This window comes from Oryzias latipes, chromosome 11 (genome assembly GCF_053564925.1).
Source record: "Oryzias latipes strain Hd-rR chromosome 11, Olatipes_Hd-rR_3.1".
In the NCBI taxonomy this organism is placed as follows: Eukaryota; Metazoa; Chordata; class Actinopteri; order Beloniformes; family Adrianichthyidae; genus Oryzias; species Oryzias latipes.
The window spans coordinates 19,489,041-19,511,673 of record NC_136247.1 but is presented as its reverse complement, the minus strand read 5'-3'; the positions used below and the strand labels follow the sequence as shown (position 1 = coordinate 19,511,673).

General features: G+C 38.2%; 1 protein-coding gene across 2 annotated transcripts in view; it reads left to right on the top strand.

Moving 5' to 3' along the window:
• Positions 1 to 22,633, top strand: part of vps50 (VPS50 EARP/GARPII complex subunit) — a 126,146-nt gene that overhangs the window by 75,000 nt on the left and 28,513 nt on the right. For both annotated transcript variants that reach the window (XM_023959805.2, XM_078954957.1), the window contains exon 22: positions 5,237 to 5,317. In XM_023959805.2, the coding sequence (XP_023815573.1) occupies positions 5,237 to 5,317 (81 nt within the window). The remainder of the gene's footprint in view (positions 1 to 5,236; positions 5,318 to 22,633) is intronic.

Genomic DNA, 22,633 nt, shown 5'->3' with positions numbered 1-22,633 from the left:
GTTGTTGACCAGTCGGATGGAGCTCTTTTAATTATTTTGGAGCTCTTATATGTTAGATGATTGCCTCCTAAGTAGACGATGGTCATTTGGAGTATAATTATAGTTATGTTGACTTTTATATAAATTAAACTGTTGCAGTGAAATGGAATTGCTTTGTTTGTTTTGCTATTTGTTCATATACCGCAAGTTATATCGTCATCGCAATATTGATCACTAATATCGCATATTGCGGGTTTTCCTCATATCGTCCAGCCCTAGATGTCATACAATTGTAACATTGTCACGCTTGTGGTGAAGTGTATTGTGAAGTATCTGTCAGGATATTGAAATTGCAAGTAAGGTGCAAGTACTGTGCAAATGCTGCATGCACAGGGTGAACAGGGAATATGCAAATACCCATAGGGGCCCATAGGATGTCCACACTAAAGGTTCCTCGTTTTTAACAGTGAGGCTACACACTTTGTGCACATTCTGTAAGATTTAGGAGGGAGTCGAATAAATGAAAAATCCATACTACATGCCTGCGTCTTACCTACATCACCCTTTCTCACCCTTGTGTGTTGTTAAAGTGTTTAGTCAGAGCCATTGACCCCAGCATGACCGTAGAAAAAAAGTGCTGGAACATTTTCTCTCTACGGGCTCACAGAGTGATCTACGGCCTTGTTATTTTGTACGGGCACCTGCTTACCCTGTAAAGGTTTGCCTTTTTTTTCCCCCCGTATACACCCATAAGGGCAGGTGTGACTAAAGCTTTAAACTTACCAACTTACTCTAAAAAGAAATGTTGGCATTCTGAAATAAAAGGAATAATAATTCATGCATTTCACAACAAGCAGCATTTGCACTATGTATAGCAGAGAACGGAAGAACACTCTGGCGTTAAAAGGAAAGTTGGCATGTTATGTGAGGTCAAATCCAAATAAATGTTGTGTAAAACCCCTCACTACACACTTTTTGCATGTTTCTATCTTGTTTAATCTCAGAATTCAAATCTTTGCAGAAAACCAAGTCCAGTATTATAGAATGAAGACCAAGATCTGCTCGCCACCAAAATCTGTCAATTTGGGAAACTTATGCATTCTGTACAGGAGACACGGCACGGTGGAGATTTATTGACCAGGTTTTCAGCCAATCAGGTTGCAGAACACAGTGCGCTGTAAAAAAAAAAAAAAACTGTATTTGGCAAAATATCCTGTAGAAATGTGACTGTGAAAGATGAATAACAATATACCAAAAGAACATTGTAATACAAATTAATACCTAGAGTTCTCATCGCTGAATTTTAGCCTGATTATCCTATCAACTAGGCCTGCACAATATATCGCAATTTTATCGTTATTGCAAGATCAAGCTGTTCAATACGCATATCGCAAAAGATGGCGAAAATTCCAATAAATGGTTTCCTTAAATGTGGTGAAACAATCTTATGCCAGCTTGAAGTATTTAACGAATTAGATAAATCCATTTATGCATTTGAACAATCAGATGCAACCCTTCACTTTGTTGACCAATCAAATGGAGCCCTTTTATGTTAGATGTACATATGTACTATGTAGACAAGGGTCATTTGGAGTATAATTTTGAAAAAGTTTCAGTGAAATAGAAATTATGTTTTTTGTTGTTCTGCTATTTGTTCATATACCGCAAGTTATATCGTCATCGCAATATTGATCACTAATATTGCATATCGCGAGTTTTCCTCATATCGTGCAGCCCTACTATTAACCATTAAACAGTGATTCGAGGGCATGTGTTTTAAATATAAACAATATGCATGGCCATAATAAACCTTATTTTTAAAGCACTTGATACAAATCCCATGCAATATATCTGAAAATCCCATTTGGAACAGTTAAACCTCAGCAAAAAGGTCAGGAGAATAGGACTGAAATAAGGATAATGGAAACATCTTTGTCTTATGTTGGAGTTCAGGTCTTTGTGTTTTCCCAAAAAAAGATAAAAATACCTCATGAAACAAAGAAAGGAGCAAAAACGGAACAATAGGTGTTTGTATGATGTGGCATATTGTGCTTTTTGCGTAGATAATCTAGAGATGTAACTTTCCGTCAGCTTTAGCCCTCAAACCATTCAGATATTTGTTTTTATTGACTGCGATGCTGCTCTTTATGGTGTTGCTGAGCGCTTTATTAGTTTATAATTTTTTTTTTGCACTTGTGGCACTGACTGTAACTTGTGGACTGAAGCCGAATAATATTACTTCTGCCTTGCTAAGAAAATTGCTTTTATTGTCTTTCGAGATGGATGTCTGTACGCTTATTGAATATTTTAGTCTGACATTGAATAAGAGCCTCCATATTTTCTGTCTATCACTGCCCCCCCCCCCCCCCCCTCCCCTCAAAAGAAGTCAATATAGAGGCGATTATGTCATTTATATGTGTTCCACAAAGAGGGAAAAAGCAGTGTTTGTTTCGTTTCCAGCCCCAGGGTAAATGGAAATGACTTCTGTCCCATCAAGATGAAGAGATAAGGAGGAAAAAGCCTCAGTGGGGGCCTCTTTAATTCCGATTATTGGCATGTTTACGTGCGTGAGGGGGAGCCGGTGAATGGTTGACAAATGTTAAATTGTCAGCGACTCACGTTTCTCATGCGTCTCAATCTAAAGGTTCTGGTTCCACCCACACGGTTTAAATGCATGTTGACATTTATGGCTTTATTTATCAGCACGCGTCTATACTTTATCTTGAACCAAGTATTCTGTGCATCATTTTGTCAGCTTTTTTCCTTCCTGCTTCTCTATGCTAATCTGCCACATCCTTAATCTAATTTGCTCTGCTGTTTCCACACAACCTCACTTGTCTTTGAAAGCTTCTCTGTCTCTGTGAACCCCTCAATCTCCCCACAAACATATCTCCATAACTGTCACTTCTCTTTTCTCCCGACTCTGCTATAGTCCTCTAAAAGTACAATTTCTTTAACTCCCCCATTTTTATTAATAGATCTCACTCAGAGAGACCGACAGTAAAATGCTAATGCCTCCATGAATCTTTGAAGAGCTTCTGGAAATTGCCCCGGCGCATATGCTGGTGTTTTGACCCAGACTTTGCTCTTTTTACCCTGCCGGAATCAAGATTGAGCCGCTTGACTTCTCTGCTTGAAGACTAATGGCATGGCATTAATATGGAAAAGGATAAACAACTATAGTTATCAGTGAAAAAAGCTGCTCTATTGTCAGTGTCAAGCCTATGCTAAAGATGCATTATGCGCATTGCGTGCGCATTCTTCACAAGCATTAATAACTGCGCTTTCAGCTGCGGGGGCTGAGAGAGGCAGATTTACCAACACACATTTGGAAAAAGTGATTAATGTTTGAAAACTCTGGAAAGTTCCACCCTGTGGGAATAACTTGGATCTTTTTGCTCAGGTGTCTGTGCTTGGGAAGAGACAGTTAAAGGATATAAACCAAAAATATGGCGGGTGTGTGTATGTCGGGAGGGGGGGGGGGGGTAAGGATGAAGGATGGATGGAACTCTGTTTTGAAATATGGTGGTAGTAACAGGGGAGGGGAAATGAAGCGAAAAAAGGGAGTAAAACAGAAAAAAGAGAGCAGTTCGGCAAAAATGTCTGTCATATGTGGCTTGTTTTAAAAAGAAAGATGAATGCCCAGTTTTGGATACAGTAAATAACCTATGAGCTAACATAAAATTAGAAGAAATTACTAGGGTTGAATTTTATATTTTATGATGTTTCTTTTCTCTAAAAATGTTGCCCTCTACTCTAAAAATCTTTTATACATTCAGCCAAGCTCTGTTAGTGTTTTCAAATCCGGACAAGCTGCTTTGAATTTCAACAAAGCTTGTGATCATCTATGTGAAATTCAAGACAATCTGGTGACAGTTTGCTGTGAAAAACTCAAACAAAATAGAAACACCTCAACAACTACAACTGCTGAGCTTGTAAAGTGTAATTCTTTAGCTAAGAGGGTCATTTTAAAAAGTCCATCATAAACCTTTTAAAAGCTTTTTAATTTTATTTGTATGACTACAGTTTGCTAGTTACTGTTGTTTTAAGTTGCAGCAGCCAAATAAAAGCATAATAAATAGAAAAAAACTCCATATATAAGTTACAATGAAGTGTAAGTCACACATTTAGCAGAAATGTAACCAAATAAAGAAACAAGGACAGACATTTTATCCTAAAATAAATAACAATAATAGACTGAATGTATGGACGTTTCACTACTATAACACATTGATGCTTATGTAGCTTAATGCACCATCGAAGGAATCTAGTGTATTGGTACAAAATATGAACAATCACTTGGATAACAATAGCATTAAGAACACGCTAACAAGTCAACTAAACACTTTATGCCTCTACAAACCACTAAATCTATTGAATTCTTCATCCTTTGTGTCACTTTGGAACATTTAGCCAAACCCGTTGAAAGTCAGAGCGGTGCTTCTTCTTCTGCAGTAGCAAATGCTGATACACACACCTACAGTGCCTTCTAGAGATTGTTGCTACGGTATTTGTAAAAAAATAAAATTAAAATCACGTTTAAGTCACACCTGAGTAGAAGTCACACCCTTGGTCAAACTATGCAAAAAAAACAATAACAAAAATGTGACTTATACCATAAAAAATACAATAGTTGCTTATTTAGTTCTAAATGAAAGCTTAAAATGTGTAGCAATTATTGTATAACTGTCATAACTACGGTACCATTGTTCTGTTTTTGTTTAATCATTTCTGGTTTAATGTTCTGTTCTACCTTCTACTCACATGGCTTTTCACGTTGAGTTGAGTTATTCTTTCTTTTTTTTTCCCCCTTCTGCTTCTCATTTGCCACCCATAGCCTGTACCGAGCCCCTCTTTGCCCCCGGGTGGTGGCAGAGAGGGCGCCACTGCCAGGGTGGTGGGCCCTGATTGCCTGGTAAGAGTGTTTTCTGAAGTGTTAATGCTTCTCTTCAGAATAGGTGCCCTTGAGATGTGTTATTTGCTTTCGCAAGTGACCCCAGACACATCTCACAAGGAGGGTTAGATCCTCTTTGATCTTACGCTTGCTATTACCCTCTCCATGGCTCCATGCCCTGTCTTTGTTTCTCCCCAAAATGTCACCTTGGTGGTTGATTTTTGAAGGCGCTCCCTCCTCTTTTTGAGCAAAAGTAATCTGGAAGCAAAAATCCAAGAGTGTTTTGTCTGTGTGTGACAGAAGGAGGGAATGTTCCAGTTGTTTTTCATGCTTCTCATGGAGTTTGTGTGCGTGTTTCCACAGTATGAGTCATCCGGTCTGGGCCTCATCAGCAGCAGACTGAGAACCACACTGAACCGGATCCAAGAGAGCCTCATTGACATGGTAAGGCAGAACTGCTCATCCTGTCGGCTCTTCTCCCATCTTTCTCCGTTACATTTCTAGTTACCTCATCACCTGTATGACGTGAGCGCACTCACTCCATTTGGGTTTGCTCTTCTCTCTTTAGCTCTAGGCTGTCAGCTTTCTCTACCCGAAGCAGTTGTGTGTGTGTAATCATGTTGTTAAGAGTCCATAGTGTCATCACAAAATGCATTATGGGCCGTCATTATCTGGCCAGTTGTCACCTCTCCCCTCCTGTACCCACACACCCCTCCCCCATGTGTCATGGACAGGACAGAGTCTGGGATGAGCCGCTGTACTCTTCCTGTCTGTACTGTTATACAAGGAACATTAGTGCGACGCAGTCTGCAGAAATCGAATTTTCAGTCTGGTTTCCCCAATAAACTGTATGTTTGTGCATCTATTAATTCTTAATTTTGTTTAAGATGTCACTAAGGCTAGAATTAAGAAAGCAATTCATTGAATTGATTCTCACTTAGAAAGTGCATTATTGATCCATAAAGTCTTCAAATGGATTTTCTTTCCATGCAATCTCCTGGTTCTTTTTGCAAAAACGAGATTTTCTGATAGTTAACGTTTATTTTGATTGTAAATGAAAGTTCTACCTATTGTAACCTGCAGTCTTTAGCATTGGCTGCATATGAGAACTGGACTGAGAGTGATGTCACCCATAGAAAAACTTACCGTACTTTGTGCTCCAGTGAAATGAAGTCAATCCAGTTGCCATTTTTTCACAATACGGACGGCGCCGTGTTAGGGCCAGACATTTTAAATTAACAGTGATTGGTCCGAATCTGTCTAAATCATTGTTTCTATGGCAACTGGAAATATTTGCACTAAAGAAAAAATATGAAAAAAAACCATTAGAATCAGCAAGAACATTTGAAAAAAGGTGGCAGAACAAGACTGGTTATTCGGACAAATATAACGGGGATTTTGGCTTCCTGGAGCCAGTGGTTACTTCCTGTTTGTAATGCAAGGGGGAGGGGTCACTCAGTCTAGTGTCAGAAGAGGTCAATGGAAGTTAGTTAATGCAAAAACAGGTTTTCCTATGTAAATACCACTGATTTTATATAAGTTTCAAAACGGAAAAATGTATTTTAATTGGTTGCAAATCAAGGGTTACATTTGTGAATCTACATCATACTGGTTCAGCGCCTGTCACTGATATCCAGCCCTATTGTCTCTAAGCTAAACCTTTTGTTCTGATTATTAGAAAGGGTTTTACTGCTCAGCATTGTGAACATTGTAGAGGTTTTATTTTTTTTAAGTCAGAAAAAAAGGTTGATATGTCCTTTAAGGTCAATTTAAGTTACCAATGTGAGTGGATATTTTCTTGGCCTTTTGCTGCGAGGGTTATAAAATCAACAATCTGTTTGTTTGTTTTTAAAATATGGACAAAAGGAGCAAGCCATCGCTATTTTATACCAGAATCAATTGTTTTGTTTACACAATTAATAATACATGCACTTGAAGACTATGAGCAGCAATCTATGAATCCGTTTATGTTCGTTTTACTTAATTATGTTGTGCAGCACATCAGACATGTAGCAGCATCACCTTTGCTTGGTGCTACAATCAACACCTTTGTTACAGCAGGGAGCAGACGGCATCATTTTCACATTTGGCATCATGGGAAACTGCTATTGCACTCTAAAAGCTGGTCACATACCTGGAGAAATCATCCGTTTACAATAGATATGCTCTGTTTTTCTTATTTAATCAGACACATTTTAGAATAAAGGTGTATTTTGACTGCCGTCTTGCAGGCTTTACTTCTACGATCTATAACCTTGCAATTGCCAAATAAAAAGAGACAAACCAACATAGCCCCGTGTTCCTGTTGTGTTTAGCTTAGCTAGTAGGTGGTGGCCTGACGAAAAGAGTTTCAACTTTTAGAGGACAATCAATAATTGAAACTTTTTTACTGCCTTCTATTGTAACCTGTGTTTTTTTTTACACCTGAGTGACTTTAAAGGGGAACTGACTGTAAGTTCTTTTCAGATGACTGTCAGACTGGCTGATGCGCCTGGCTGCACAGCAGTCTGCTTTAGAGTGGATGACGGCCTGCTGAGTTGTTCAAACCATCAAATAGTTGCAGATAAAAAAAAGAAAAAAACGTGGACGGTCGCACTGAGAGGTGTTTGCATTTCTGAGACTACGATATGAGCGTCATCACTCTGACTTTGTATTCAGACCTCAAGACTATTGTTGATGAAAGGCATTTTAGTAACATGCAAAATAAAATGAATGCCGCAAGCAGCATTGTAGGGCCTGCTGGTGCTACTTGCCCTTCACCACCCCCTTTTGACACACCCCTTGCTGTCCCCCTCTGCCTCCGCCTTTGTGTTCGCCTAGGGGCAATGAACAGGTCTATGTTATTCTTAGGATAATTTGCCGAAGTAGACTTTGGATTTCCTTGGCAACAAAGATTTCTTTTTTGTTAACCACACCCATAACCCTTGTGCTATCTTAGATGACCCCACCCTTACATTGGCGTGTTCTCCCTACCATGACAAAGGTGGATAAAGGTGGAAAGATTTCATGTAATCCATGGACACCAGTGAAGATCACAAATCATTGAAGAAAAAAGGTTCAGCGCACTGTCTAGTGGGTCTAGATGACCCAACTCCCAATGTTAAAGTGCCTAGGATAGCACAAGGGATACTCCAGTTATGTTCATACCTTATGACATCATTTCATTCAGCTTGAGCCAAAAAATTCATTTATTACATTTTCACATTACTCTGGTAAAAGATGATTATGCCAGCAACAGGGGCATGGCTCTTTTGCAGCCTCATAAAAAACTTAAATTTTGATGGATCACCTTTAATTTCCCCTTTTCCTAGTTGTAAATTATTGCATCTAATTAAAAAATGTTCATCTTAAAGGCAACAATCGTGATTACTCAAGGCTTTTGTGTAGCTTGCAGACTGCGTATTATTTTTTAGTCAAATATTTTTTTCCTTTTTCTTTGTAACTCTCTCAGAAACTGATCAGAAGTCTGCTGAATTGGGTATTTTAAAACAGTGTCTGCATGCAGGCTATAGTAAATCCAGCCTCTGCATACAGATCCCCTCACTCTCCAGAGATAGTGACACGCAAGACCTCATTTGTAAACATATTATAAAGTTAATTGCACGCTGTTCGTCTGTGGAGCTGCCGACTCCTTGTGGTTTTGTTCCTCTGATTTGCTTTCGCAACTGTTGGACTCTAAAGCCAATGAGCTACTAATCACTTAGAGTCCCACGCCAACGCCGGTGAGGTTCCATCTCATCCAGACTCTGCCGCTTGAACATGCCACTCCCCAAGGAAAAAAGTAGAAGATCACCCCCCAGTTTATGTGCCGAATTCTCCATTACATTCTGAAACCTTCTCGCTGGACTGAGTTTGACATTTTCATTTGGAGTGCACGCACTGTGAAACTGATTAATTCATGTAAATTATTTACATGTGCAGGGTTGGAAAATCCTGAGGAGTGGCAGAGATGTTTACCTAAAAAACAAGTCTGCACTAATGTCTCATTTGATCCCAATATGTGGCTGGAAAGCCCTTATGAAGTTTCTGGGTGCAGTCACAGAGCCTCGCAGAAGTATTCACCCCTTTGGACCTTTTACCCTTTTCTTGCCTTCCTGAGTCAATAAATGTGTCTTTTTTTCATACACAAATTTATTTGTATTTAATTTGAACCTAAATTGTACTTTTCAAGAACTTTTTCTCTGAGTTTCTTGTTGTGTTCCTCTGGTGTAATGGTTGCCAGGCAGGAATCTCACTCAACCGCTCTGTGGACCCTTCTGACACTGGTGTTTTATACCTCAACCACTTGAGACACACCCTCACCACTCAGGTGATCTTCCCTTCATTCATTTTGAGGCTATTGTCATTAAATTGAAGGGCCGTTGTTGAATCATTCCAGTACATTTAAAAACGGGATGAATAATTATGCAAACAATTTTATTGGCATTACTTAGTAGAAATCTGTTTTGACTTTGACATTAAGGACCCACTCTGAGAAATATTGTTGGTACTTTTGGTGTTTTTAACATGTTCTTGTAACATTTTTCTGAAGATGGAGGGCATATATAGAGGAAATTAAGCTTAAAAATAGCATTTCTCAATGTTTTTTAATTCTAATTGTTGTAAATCAGAAGCAGAGGAAAAAATGTAGCTGGAAAAAGATTAAATTTGTTATGTAGAAAATTCTGCTCTATTCTGGTGCATCTACTTTAATAGATCCATGTCCGTCTTTGTTTTCCTCATCTGAGCTGGAATCTGGATCAAAACTATACAGCTGGACAGCTCCTAAATGATTTTTTTTTTTTGTACCGGTAATGTTAGGTTTGGGGAGTGAGGGGCTGTAATCAAGCGGGAGAGCGTGGAAACAGATGGGTGACGGGAAGTGGGGACAGGGTTGCTCTGCGCCAACTGTCACACCCACAACTCAGAGGTGAATTTCTAATGAACCCCATGCCGCTCTGCAGAAACTATGTCCTAGAAAACAATGCAGGTTTTTTTTTTTTAGCTAAAAACAGCATATTTTAATTAAAAGACCACCCAAAACACTTTTGTAATAGATCAAAGGGTGATCGGAGTGGGTCTTTAAAGGTTTTTTCAAAAAAAAAAAATTGTGAAAAAAGTCTTTTTTTATTTATTTATTTATTTTTACAATGGTGATTCACAAAACCAAAAAATGGGTAAAACATTTATGGGGGTAAACATGTTTGCAAGGCACCCTATGCCTACCATACCATGACAGAATTTGTGATCCGGTTGAAACTCCCATTCATTTCCTTGGCGATTGCTGCTCTTACTCACCCTTCACCTCTCGCTCCTTAAACCAGCCAAAGACGTCATCAAACTTTTCTTAACCTTTTTTATCAGCCATCCATCGTATTCCATCTCTGTTCTCCTTTTTTCCCCTCCCTTCTCTATTTTCTCCTCCAAAGCAGCTGTGTGTCCAGTGATTTCCATGCACCTTAACTTGTTAAACAAGCAGTCTGTTGTATTGCTTGGTGTCATCAGTGTGTGTGACTAAAAAGACAACAGTTTGTTTGTGTTTACTTCACGGGTTGTCGACAGCTCAAAGATCATGTGTGCTGAGAATTTTATCTGACGCCTGTTCTACAGTACCAACACCCCCCAGTTGTGTGATGAATTGATTCGATTTGTGTGTATTTTTTCTTAGATGGACTTGCTTATGACAATCAACCCTATTAAAAGGAGCCTGTATGTTGTTTATGAAATGTACATCAGTTTGGCAGTAAAGCCACGTGCAAATATAGATTTGGTGTTCGCAGCAGTGTTCTGGAAGTGAGAAATAAGCACAAATAGATGCGTTTAAAGGCGAGAGGATTAGTGGTGTGAAAACACTTTTATTCAACACTTCTTTTGATGTGTTGATAATTACAGATCTGGTCAGATGATGTCTGTCTATAAGACTGTCAAAATGTCCCAAAAAAAACAAACAAAAAAGCTCAAATCCTGTGAGTGACTGAGATGTCTCCTTCTGATGGACTGCTTTTCTCAGTGTTCAACCACAGCGCATCAGAGTTGGTTGTCGAAATGGGATTAGAGTGCGGAATCTAATCTGGATCCAATTTAAGAGAACAAAAAAACAGATTTGTAAATTAAAAAAACCTAGAAAATATGAAAAGAGGTTTAAACTCATATGTACATTTTGTAAACATGTTTTTTGGAAAAGGGTAAAAATGAAAAAAAACTTTAAGAAATACTGAAAACTGAAGTAAAATAAAAATTACAAACATAAATCTCTTACCATATGGAAAAAGTTTATTTTAACAGCTGTTGCTTTTTTTGTTTTGTTTCACATACTGTTTCACATACCAATGAGATTGTTAACGCCATTCATACGGTGATACACGACTTTTCAAATGAAGAAGCTCCAACAAAAACATGCAGATTTTTAGCATTGTAAAGGCTTTAAACTGACTCTTATTACAAAAATAAATGTTCTGCCTTCCCTGGAGGGCGTTTTACTTTGGTCAAAAAAACAATGTTCCCTTAAAAGAGTTTGGAAAATTCAGGCCTGCGAGGATATAAATCTGTTAATTTAGTCAGCAATGCATGTTTAGTTCAAACGAACGTTAGCATTAGCCGTCCTATGGGAAATTCTATTATACCTTAGCATCAGGCTACAGACTTTGGCTTTACTGCTGTTATTGTTAAACTTACACTGTTGATGTATCAGAGGATATTAGTAATGTTCCATCAACCTTCCGATTGTATTCGGTAAACTGTCTAGCATTTTTACAGTTGTACACCATGATTGCTTTAAAGCTTGATCTCCCCAAATCTCACGAGAGTAGCGTTAGGTCAACGGAAAAGGACAGGGATGAAATATCAACCTCTATTTTTATGGATCGCTTATTGATCTATTAAGCTTGAATTCAGATCAATTCATAGATTTTATTAACCCCATAAAACTTAGAGCAACCATTTGCCCATCAGTTGGTCTGACGTTCTGTAGAACATATATTGTCCTGAGCTGTAAGAAAGCTGTAAATTGTCTTTCAGCAGAGTTCTGTAGTGCAGCAGGATACCTTTCGATGAGCATTATGAACTGCAAGTCTGACTGTTTATTTTGCTCTTGACAGAAAACCACAGTAATTGAGATTTTATCAGGGTTCTCGCCAAAGCGCACAAACACAAACAGGGTGACTCAGCCTTCTGTCTGACTCCCCCTGTCATCTCCTGGCAGTTTACTCCTCACACCTCCCACACAGCTGTGAAAAAGCATCTTCTTTTGTATATTCTTGACTGCATTTCTGTGCATCCTTTTGGCTTTGCTGTTGATTAGCTTTCCCAGCACAAGTGTCTCGATAAAAGAGTTCTCTTTTGGCGTCTTTGTTGTTTTGTGGTCGCAGAACAGATGAGCATCCATGCAGCTGGGAGACAGAAAAGTCACCTGAGATGGGCTCAAAGTGGTAAAGCACCGCTGCACAATAAATGAGTGACCTAATTCAATTTGACATTTATCTAATGAAAACAAAATTTCCAGGATCAGTGTGACAGAGAGGAGCAATAGGATCCACTCCACAGTAATTGCAGTCAGTCCATTTCACTTGGATATAAATTTCTGTGGAATGGATTTAAAGAGTGAGCAGTCAGTCATGATAGATTGAGGCACTTTGACTGAGATTACTTTTTATCTTCCTGCTTAAAGCCTCCTTCAGTTGAGTGTGATTACAGAATTACCAAGCTGTGAGTTTTCTGAAGCCGTCCAATTAACAGTTTTCTCTTTGAGCTTTGAAAGTTCTTTTAGATTTTGTTCGTTTGTCCTTGAAATTGCTTTCTACTTCAAGTCTGAAGTGATACTAATTTGAAAAAACATGAGAACATATTAATTTCAATAGAACTGCTTAAATTCTTTGTCTCTTTGTGCTTCTTTTTAAAAACAAGCCATGACGGTTAAAAAGATTTAAAAACAAAAGATTCTTGTGTAATTTGCTGTTAAGTTATATTTCTTTTGCAAAAAATTTACTACATTCATAAAACTGTCTTTAGGTTAGTTGATATTTATATACCTTAAAATATACATTATATCTATTTTTAATCAACCCTGGAGAACCTAAGAACAATTTTATTCTTGGCTTTTAAAGTTAAGTTGAGTTTTTTTTGTTGTTGTTGTTTGCTTGTTGATTTTTGGTTGCAGCAATTGACAGCAGCCAAAAACAAAGGCTCTCAAATTGGCTGTTAAAAGTTAAAGTTGTCATATTATTAGATTCGTTCTGTCACTTTATCCAGTTAGTTTTAAAAAAGTGTTTTTTTTGTTAAAAAGAACAACTGTTTCTTTACATTTAATGCATTTGTTGTAGGATTTAATAAAACATGTGAAACAAATGTTATTTCAGTTCAAGTAAATATGAATAACACACAAATAAGAATAATAACACAAAAACCTACAGGATATGGACACATTTATTTATTTCCAAAATGATAGAAATCTAAAAAAATAAATAGCAATCTCCCTGGATTAGCCATAAAAAAGTACAGTCATGTGCAAAAACCATCACATTTTAAATTGAAATGAGTTTTCAAAACCTAAAGACTTTATTTTATATGTTGTCAAATTGACAAACAAATGATCTGTGGTGGTCAAGGTTAGGTTTATAAGTCTATTACTTATGTTTTAAGGATTTTTCTTTGTCTGTCTTAGTGTCAGTAACATTTCTTTACATTTAACTGAATGAAAAAATGTTCAAAGGGATGAAAGAGCTTTTTTAGCAATGACAAATATTCCGTGTTTCTGTTTTTAATCCCACTATGGACTTTGTGACACAAGTCAAATGCTGTGTTATTGCTGAAAAGTCACCAATTATGCATACTTTTCTAACTGTTTTTATTTCCCAGTAATAAAACTGACTAAATGTTTACATGTCGGTTATCCTTTCTGCCTCAGAAAGCTGTTTTTAAAACAAATGTTTGCAATATTGTAGCATTTTTAACTTCTAATCAAATGATATATGTTTAAAGGGAAAAATTATAATCAGATGGAAAGTACAGCCTATTGATGCTGCAGTGAGGCAAACTTCAGTTGAGGATGTTTTAAACAAACTTCCTCTTTATTTATTTAGTTGGAATTTTTGTTGTTTTATTGTATAGATATATTAATCATTAGTTGCTTTGACTTGATCTTAAATTGTGTCTGGCCCTTTTACAAATAATTTTTGTAAGGGTTAAGAAACCTTTATCGCAGAAATCTGAAATCATTTCATGTTTACTTCAATGTAGTTGGAGTTGTGTGCAACAACATTTTTCTGATTGACAATTTGACACATCAGCAAAACCTTGTTAAAAAACAACCTGTGTTTCTTCTGTCAATCAGTGAGTGAATAAATACATAAATTCTAGCAGATGCTGAATTTCATCTTTAATTTAACTACAGCCCTGCAAGGAAATCTATATAATCAGAGATATATAATTAGTGAATAGAAAAACATGTCTGGGACAAAGATGAAATCAGCTTCTGTTTTTTCTCAAACACAGAAACAATAACTGCACAAACATTTAGATTTAGAATTTATCTTGAGGCCAGAAAAAGGTTTTACATCTTTTTCAAAGTATAAATCACTTCCACACTAAAAGTCCACTTTTGGAATGGTCAGACACTCTTTTGGTTCAACTTGAAAATGTAATGAAACTCTAGTCAATTTTTAAGCTGTTTGATTAATAACAGAGCCCATGTGTCGCTGCACTTTGTCTAAAATGAACCCACATGTTAGTTTCATCTTTAGGGATATCAAATAATTTTAGTTGCAGCCATTTAGAAAAGCCATCACAACTATTGCAAAGGAGTATACACAACAAATTTTTCTACTTGCAAGTCGGCATTGTTGTAGAATTTGACTGTGGCTAAACAATTGAAGAAGATCATCTCAGACATCTCTGCTTTAGAGAAAAATCCTGTCTAATTCCAGGGTACAGTACAAGTATGATTCGCTGCATTCTTTCTCAAAATGACCAAATACAAACAAAAGGGGCATTTATTAAACAGCCCCTAGATCAATGATGTTACTGTCAAAAAATGTATGTAGAAAATAATAGATGTAGTGTGGATTTTCAGAACTGGAGCAGTTATTTTGGCTCCTACAAATTGGTAAAAGATTGAGCTGCATACCTATTCCCTCCACAGAGATATAAGCACCACACTTGTAGAATTCAAAATGGCAAACTGTATTTTTTTCTTAATGTGCTACTTTTCTAACAGTTTCTTTTGTTTTGTTCTAAAGCTCCAAACAGTTGATGCTTTATTTTTGAAAAGTCCCTTTTTCCCCCCTTGTCCAAGCCGATATGTATGCAGAAGGATTAATAAAAGGCCAAGTTTCATGTCAGATCAAGCCTCACCCTGCTGTAATGCCAGACGGTTGAAGCTGATTTCTGATTGGACTGAACATTTTAACTGCTGTGGCACATTCCAGAAACATTTCTGTCAGATCAGTGAAATGTTTCCCTGTGAAGTCCTCTCCATATTTTTTCTCATATGCGTGACCAAAGCACCTGGTTTTGGTTATTGAGGTAATAAAAATCGCTGCTCTTTGAGCTGCACTCCTGTGAATGGCAGCATCTCCAACACATTTTCTATTAACGCCACTCCTTGCCTATAGTTGTCCGTCCCATTTCCGAGTGGTGTAAAAATGCTAAATGTGTAGAGCGGAGGTGGCCGCTCACAGGAGACATTCAAGACTGTTCTCTCTTTTTTTTCTTTTTTTTTTCCTGAAATCATAAAACTTTACTAGCGGGTGCTATTTTTAGCCAACTGATAACACATTGCTCCTCTCCCTAGGGGGCCCTTTGCCGTGTGACGTCCGATGTTTCTCTCTGCCATAACATGCCGCCGCTGCTGCATTCAGAGAATCCCTCTGGATGCTCTTTATGTACTAAACGCAGCTACAGTGGTCTCAAATGAAAAGTTTTAAAAAAGAAGCTAAAAGGATTTTTAAGTCATAGGTGTGACACACCGTGTGGAAAGAGGCCTGACAATGTGGTCACATTAATAACTTGTGGACATGACTATGTGAAATATTAAACGTTGACCTTCTTTTTGTGTTCGGTTTTTCAATCAAATTGACTGGAGTCAGGTGAGCTAGATAGAAAATACTGGCATTGCTGCAACAATTCGCTCTTATATTTGATAACGTGATTCAAATGTGACTTTTCTAATACATTTTTCTCTTTGGTTCATCATATTTAGTAATTAAGTTGTATAATTGCTTTACAAACAGCTAAAAAAGAAGTTAATGGGAAGTAAAAGTAAGTGATAAGTTGAGGTGCTCCTTCCTTTGCAAAACTAAAATAATGTTTTTTTCCTCTGGTTCTAATCAAACTATCTTTAGTCTTTTGTCCATCTGAATGTTTGTGTGCAACTCATTTGGATACATCATCCTCACAAATGGTCACAAGATGCTGTTTCCCAACCACATCTTTATTAGTTTTAAGTTCTTTTCTGTCGTTGGAAGGGGGAACTAATGGTCTTTTTGGATTAACTCCATAAACACAGCATGTTTGTCATCTTTATGTGCTTGTAGACTGTCTGCTGTTTTTCTGGTTTTGATCCTTTACAGTAATTGGTGACGTAACTGACACTTTTACTGCTTCATAAAGGAGATTTATTTTGAACCGTGCTATTGTTTATGCAAACACATGTATAGTCAGGACCATAAATATTTGGACAGAGACACATTCTTTCTAATTTAGTTTTTGCACATTACCACAGTGAATTTTAAATAAAACAACTCAGATGCCATTGAAGTGCAGACTTTCAGCTTTTATTCCATGGGTTGAACAAAAATATTGCATACAAATGTGAAAAACTAAAATATTTTTTAAACACAATCCCTTCATTTCATGGGCTCGTAAGTAATTGGACAAATGAAATAACTGAACACAAATTGATCATAACTGATATTTGGTTGAAAACCCTTTGTTGGAAATGACAGCCTGAAGTGTTGGACTAATGGACATCACCAGATGCTGGGTTTTCTCCTTCTGAATGCTCTGCCAGGCCTTTACTCCAGCGGCTTTCAGTTGCTGTTTGTTTGTGGGCCTTTCAGTCTGAAGTTTAGTCTTCAACAAGTGAAATGCATGCTCAACTGGTTAAGATCAGGTGACTGACTTGGCCATTCAAGAATATTCCACTTCTATGCTTTACTAAACTCCTGAGTTGCTTTGGCTGTATGTTTTGGGTCGTTGTCCATCTGTATTATGAAACGCCGCCCAATCAGTTTGGCTGCATTCACCTGGATCTGCGCAGACAGTCTCTCTCTGAACACCTCTGAATTCATTGGGCTTCTGTCCTGTGTCATGTCATCAATAAACACTAGTGTCCCAGTGCCACTAGCAGCCATGCACGCCCAGACCATCACACTGCCTCCACAGTGTTTTACTGATGATGTACAGTAGTGTGCTTTGGATCATGAGCTCCTCCACGCCTTCTCCATACTTTTCTCTTGCCATCATTCTGGTAGAGGTTAATTTTGGTTTCATCTGTCCAAAGAATGTTTTTCCAGAACTTTTTTAGATACTTTTTAGCAAAGTCCAATCTAGCCTTCCTATTCTTGAGGCTTATGAGTGGCTTGCATCTTGCAGTGTACCCTCTGTATCTACTTTCATGCAGTCTTCTTCTTATGGTAGACTTGGATATTGATACGTCTACCTCCTGGAGAGTCTTGTTCACTTGGTTGGTTTGATTTGGAATCATCCACCACTGTTGTCTTCCGTGAACGTCCAGGTCTTTTTGCGTTGCTGACTTCACCGGTGCTTTCTTTCTTTCTCAGGATATACCACACCGTTGATTTAGCCACTCCTAATACTGTAGCAATTTCTTGCATGGTTTTTTCTATTTTCTCAGCTTAATGATGGCTCCTTTCACCTGCATGTAGAGCTCCTTTGACCGCATGTTGTCTGTTCACAATAAATCTTCAAAATGCAAGCATGAGTCCTCTAATCAACTCCAGACCTTTTATCTGCTTCACTCATAATGACATAACAATGGAATTGCCCACACCTGCCCATGCAATAGCATGGAAGTCAATTGTCCAATTATTTACGAGCCCATGAAATGAAGGGATTGTGTTTAAAAAATGCTTTCGTTTTTCACATGTTATGTAATCTTTTTGTTCAATCCATGGAATAAAAGCTAAAAGTCTGCACTTCAATGGCATCTGAGTTGTTTTATTTAAAATTCACTGTGGTAATGTACAGAAACTGAATTAGAAATAATGTGTCTCTGTCCAAATATTTATGGTTCTGACTGTATGTGGTGCGTTAGAATGAAACAACTCGCATTGTTTGCCAGTCTGTTTTGGCATTTTTGACATTTTAATAGTAATTTGTAAAATAATAAAGGGCCCTTTTTTAACAAATGCAGCTCCTTAAGCTGTTGATGCATAAATTGCCTAAAAAAGGATAAAAGGTTTAGTGAATCATATAATAACAATATGAAATGAATTTATGTATTGAACATCTGGCTCTAAATCAAGTTTAAGAATTCATAAAGAAATTAGATTTTTTTATTCCTTGTCCAGGATGCGAGGAGGAACTATTATTAGCCTGCTCCACAAGACTAAAACGATTTGATTAAAATGTGTTGCGTGGACGCGTAAGCCTTTATTTGTCTCATGTTCAATTCATGCGTCACAATCAGCTTTGAGATTGTAAATGTTTAGGTTTACCTAGAGTTCATCCTGGGAAAATATATTTTGCTGTATTTTTTGCTCTCTGAAGTGAGATGATTCACCCTGTTAGAGGAGTATATAAGAGAATTGTAGTTCAAGTGATAATCTTATCAATTTAATTTAGCCCGATAATGTTTTCTGAGACACTGAGGGGTTTTTATTGGATGCATGGAGATAAGCTGGAGGCTCAAGAAAGGTTAGGGTTATTACAGGGGAGGAAAGAACTGTGGGTCTGAATCATAAATTGTCCATAGAGCCACATACTTTCTTATTTTAGGAAAGAAATGGCATGAAAGATGCAGTGCTGTAAGTCTAAGGCTTTGTTCGCTTTGTTGTTTTGTTCTTAGAGACCCTCTCCGATTGTCTTTTGAAAAAGCGTTCCCAGTGGTCTTTTATGATTATGCTGTTTTTTTTTGCCAAAATCCAAGAACCTGTCATTTTTTAGGACATAGTTTCTGCAGAGTGGCAGTAGTTCTTTAGAAATTCACCTCTAAGTTGTGGGCAGGACTGTAGAGGTGGAGCAAGCCCACCCCCACTTCGCCTCCTTGTTGTTGATAGCTCGCTGTTTCCGTGCTCTCCCGCTAGCTTACAGCCCATCACACTCCCACCATTAGCGGTGGAACAAAAGTGGCAATATTGGAGCTATCCAGCCATAGGGTTTAGATCCAGATTCCAGCTCAGACGAGGAAAACAAAGACGTTCATGGATCTATTTGTCTGGAAGGGGATGCATCAGAATGAAATGGAAGAGGGAGCTTTTGGTGCCAACTGTAGTAAATCACTGCTACAGGCTTTTTCAACCAGCATTTTTTTTCTACTACTCCTAAATCACAACGATTTTAATGAAAAAGAATTTAATAAAATTAAAATACAATTTAGAGCTTTTTTTTTTAATATGTCCTCCACTGTGCGAGAAATGCCACTAGAACATGTTAAAACATCAAAAACACAATTTTCATTGAAGTGAGTCTTTAATAACTTGATTGTGTAGTTTAATAAGGCTGTTATAAATCTCTATCTAAAAATACTTAGTCTTTGATTTCTCAGTGTTAGTGTTAGTACTTAGAAAAAGATTTCTCTGGAGGGCCATCAGTTCTTTTAGGCCTGGGCGAAAAATTGACTGAATTAATTAATTCCAATATTTTGTTACGGGCGATTTAAAAAAAATAACTAAATCGAGTTTTTGTGTAATGGCGCATTTTTGGCTCCCCAGAGCTTCCGTAGCGTTAGTTTCACACGGCGGTATAGCTGGTTAGTTTGTTGCCACATACGTGGAGGAAGAGACCCCCCCCCACGCTGCAACTTTTGCCTTAAGCCCATCGCAGTGAAAGGCAGCAGCACCTTAAACCTGTTCCAACACCTGGGGGAAACCTTTTATTACTGTTCTCCTTCTCTCCAGCAATAGCAAACATGAACGCGCACCCCCAACACTTGTGCACGCTCTCACTCACTCTTGCGCGGCACGCGCTCCTTACTCTTACACACACAGCATGCTGACACACATACACATACCAACTAGTTAGTTAGTCAGTAGTTAGCTGTTACTGTTATTTGTTAATAAAGAATACTGCGTTGTAATTATGAATTCATTTGCGATGCGGCCGCCGGAGGATTTTGTGTTCGGTGGCGGCAGCGGCGGGGGGTGCGGTTGCTTTGCATACAGCCAAAGACATGGTACCCATGTATACCGGGGAGAAGACGGGGTTTTTTAATTTAATTAAAACCTTAGACCCCAGATATGAGCTGTATTGTTAATCCTTTAGAAAATGGTGCTACTCTTAAGGTGAATGTTTGTCTACTTTTAGTCTAGACCACAAAGTGTAACTCAAAACACAGCTGGGACTTTGATTCCAAGAGTGTGTTCATTTATTTACTATTCATCCCAGAAATGGAGGTTACATTTGTCTTGTGTAACCCCCGTTACAAATACACTCAGTAATGATATAAAAAGGTCAATAAATATTAATAAACAACATGATAAAAACAGCTAAAAGTTGTGAGGATAAAAATATAAATAGTATTCACATTAATAATTTATAGGTTTTATTACTATTTTTGTTAAAGGGAGCCAGTTTAGCTCGTGCTGGTTTGCGGCGCCTTCCGTCCGTGAAACCCGGGTTCGACTCCGGGCTGCTCCCTGTTCCCTTCTCTACCTCTGCCGGTTCCAAGCCCGGTTTGAGAAGGTTGCGTCAGGAAGGGCATCCGGCGTAAAACATTGCCACATTTACCATGCGACTCGTTCGCTGTGGCGACCCCTGATGGGAGAAGCCGAAAGTGGAAAGATTACTATTTTTGTTAAAAAAGAGAAATTGTTTTTGTTGTCGATAAAGTTTAAAGTTTTTTCAAGAGCCCTCCCCAACCTGTGCGGCGCGTAGCGGAGAGATAGGCCTGTTTAGGGCAGAGACAGCAAGCACGCGCAGCAGAGTAGCCATTAGCTGAAAAACTACGGTGAAAAACTAAAATAACGGTGCAAACCTGTTGTCTAGCCAGACCGGAAGAGGGGTGTGAGCCAAATAAGATTTTATGCCATTACCAGACGAGTTTTGGCCAGGTTTTTGAGTCCCCCCGAGAGTAATTGGGAGACGGTTCCGGACCGGATCGTTCTGGACTTCTCCTGATCCATGGATGGCGAGCCTACCCAAGGAGCACGATAATCCGGACTGCCTGTAGAGCATCACGTGGTCCTTTACTTTTCCTCACTACTACAAAATCTCTGCCAAGGTCGCGGTAGGAGATTGAACACTAACTGTGGATCCAATATACTTTAAAGGAGCACTACCAAAACTGGATACGTCTGCTAACAAACTTTAAAGGATTTTGCTAAGCAATTGGACATTTAGAAAAACAGTTCTTTGTTTGCTTTGCATATTGAATTGTCTTTTGTTTGATATCTGATATTTTGTAACTTTAAAGGATACTTTTGGTGTAAATTTAAAGTGACAAAACTGATTTACAAAAAAGTGAAAAGGGTAAATATAGTGAACTCAAAAGAAAGCTTAAACTAAATTTAAGTTAAATAAATTTAGTTCTGTAACTAAAATCCCTTTAAACCAAATGACCGGTCATCTTTAATTAAAATAGATTGAAACTGAAATTAACTTGAACAAAACCTTTTATTTGAACTTTAACAGAAAAAGTAAAGGAAAAAACAACATAAAGGGTGTTGAAAAGGTGTCTTAACATTACTTAAGAACCAAATTTGTATGTTTATTGTTGTTTGTCAATTGTTCAGTAAACTGCCGGCTTTTTCCATTCTACCTTTTTATTGACTCTTGGCTCTTTTATTCAATACACACCACTCCGTGCGAACCTATATTTGGTCCAGTAGCCTGACTACCTCTGCCTAATAGCATAGGTGCTACAAATTCTTGGCGAGCCAGCCAGGAGTGGTTCGTATATAATTTTCAGAGCTCAAATTTGACTAAGAACTGAACAAAAAATGGAAGCCGTGCAACGAACTAATGTTAAGATACCGAACTCACTTCTTATTACTGGTTTAACTGACACTGAATCTGATGAAGAGCTTTTTGACTTCCTCAAACAATATGGGTCCATTCAGACAATGGTACCTGTAGATCCCCCGTGTCCAGAAAAGGGCAAGCAGTCCTTTCTTGAGTACGCGTCCAGTGCACCAGTCCAGGCATTATCTAGCTTACTGCCATACAGATTCTCACCCAAGAACAAACCTGACATACTTTACCTTGTCGAAGCATTAAGCTCAGTTTACAGCCCCGTAGTTAGCAAGACAGCTACTCAGACTTACCTGACTGAACTGAGAGACATTGCAAGACTGACAGGTAAAGACTTTGCAGACTTACTGAGAGACGAACTTTCCTCTATAAGCCAAGTAGTTAACCCTGACGAAAATGACTCAGGTGACCGCCAGGACTCACCCCAAGTCCCTGACACGAATGCTCCTCTCAGTCCTCTGCAAGAGAACCCACCAACTCTTGAACCAGTCCACCCACTGATCCAAGCTCCAGTTGAGAATCCCCCACGAGTGCAGGTCAGTGTTAAGACACCCACCCTCAAACCTTCTGAAGTAAACCCACCAGAGCTTCAGAAAGTAATAGTGGAACATGTGCTGAGAACTGAAGACTTCAATG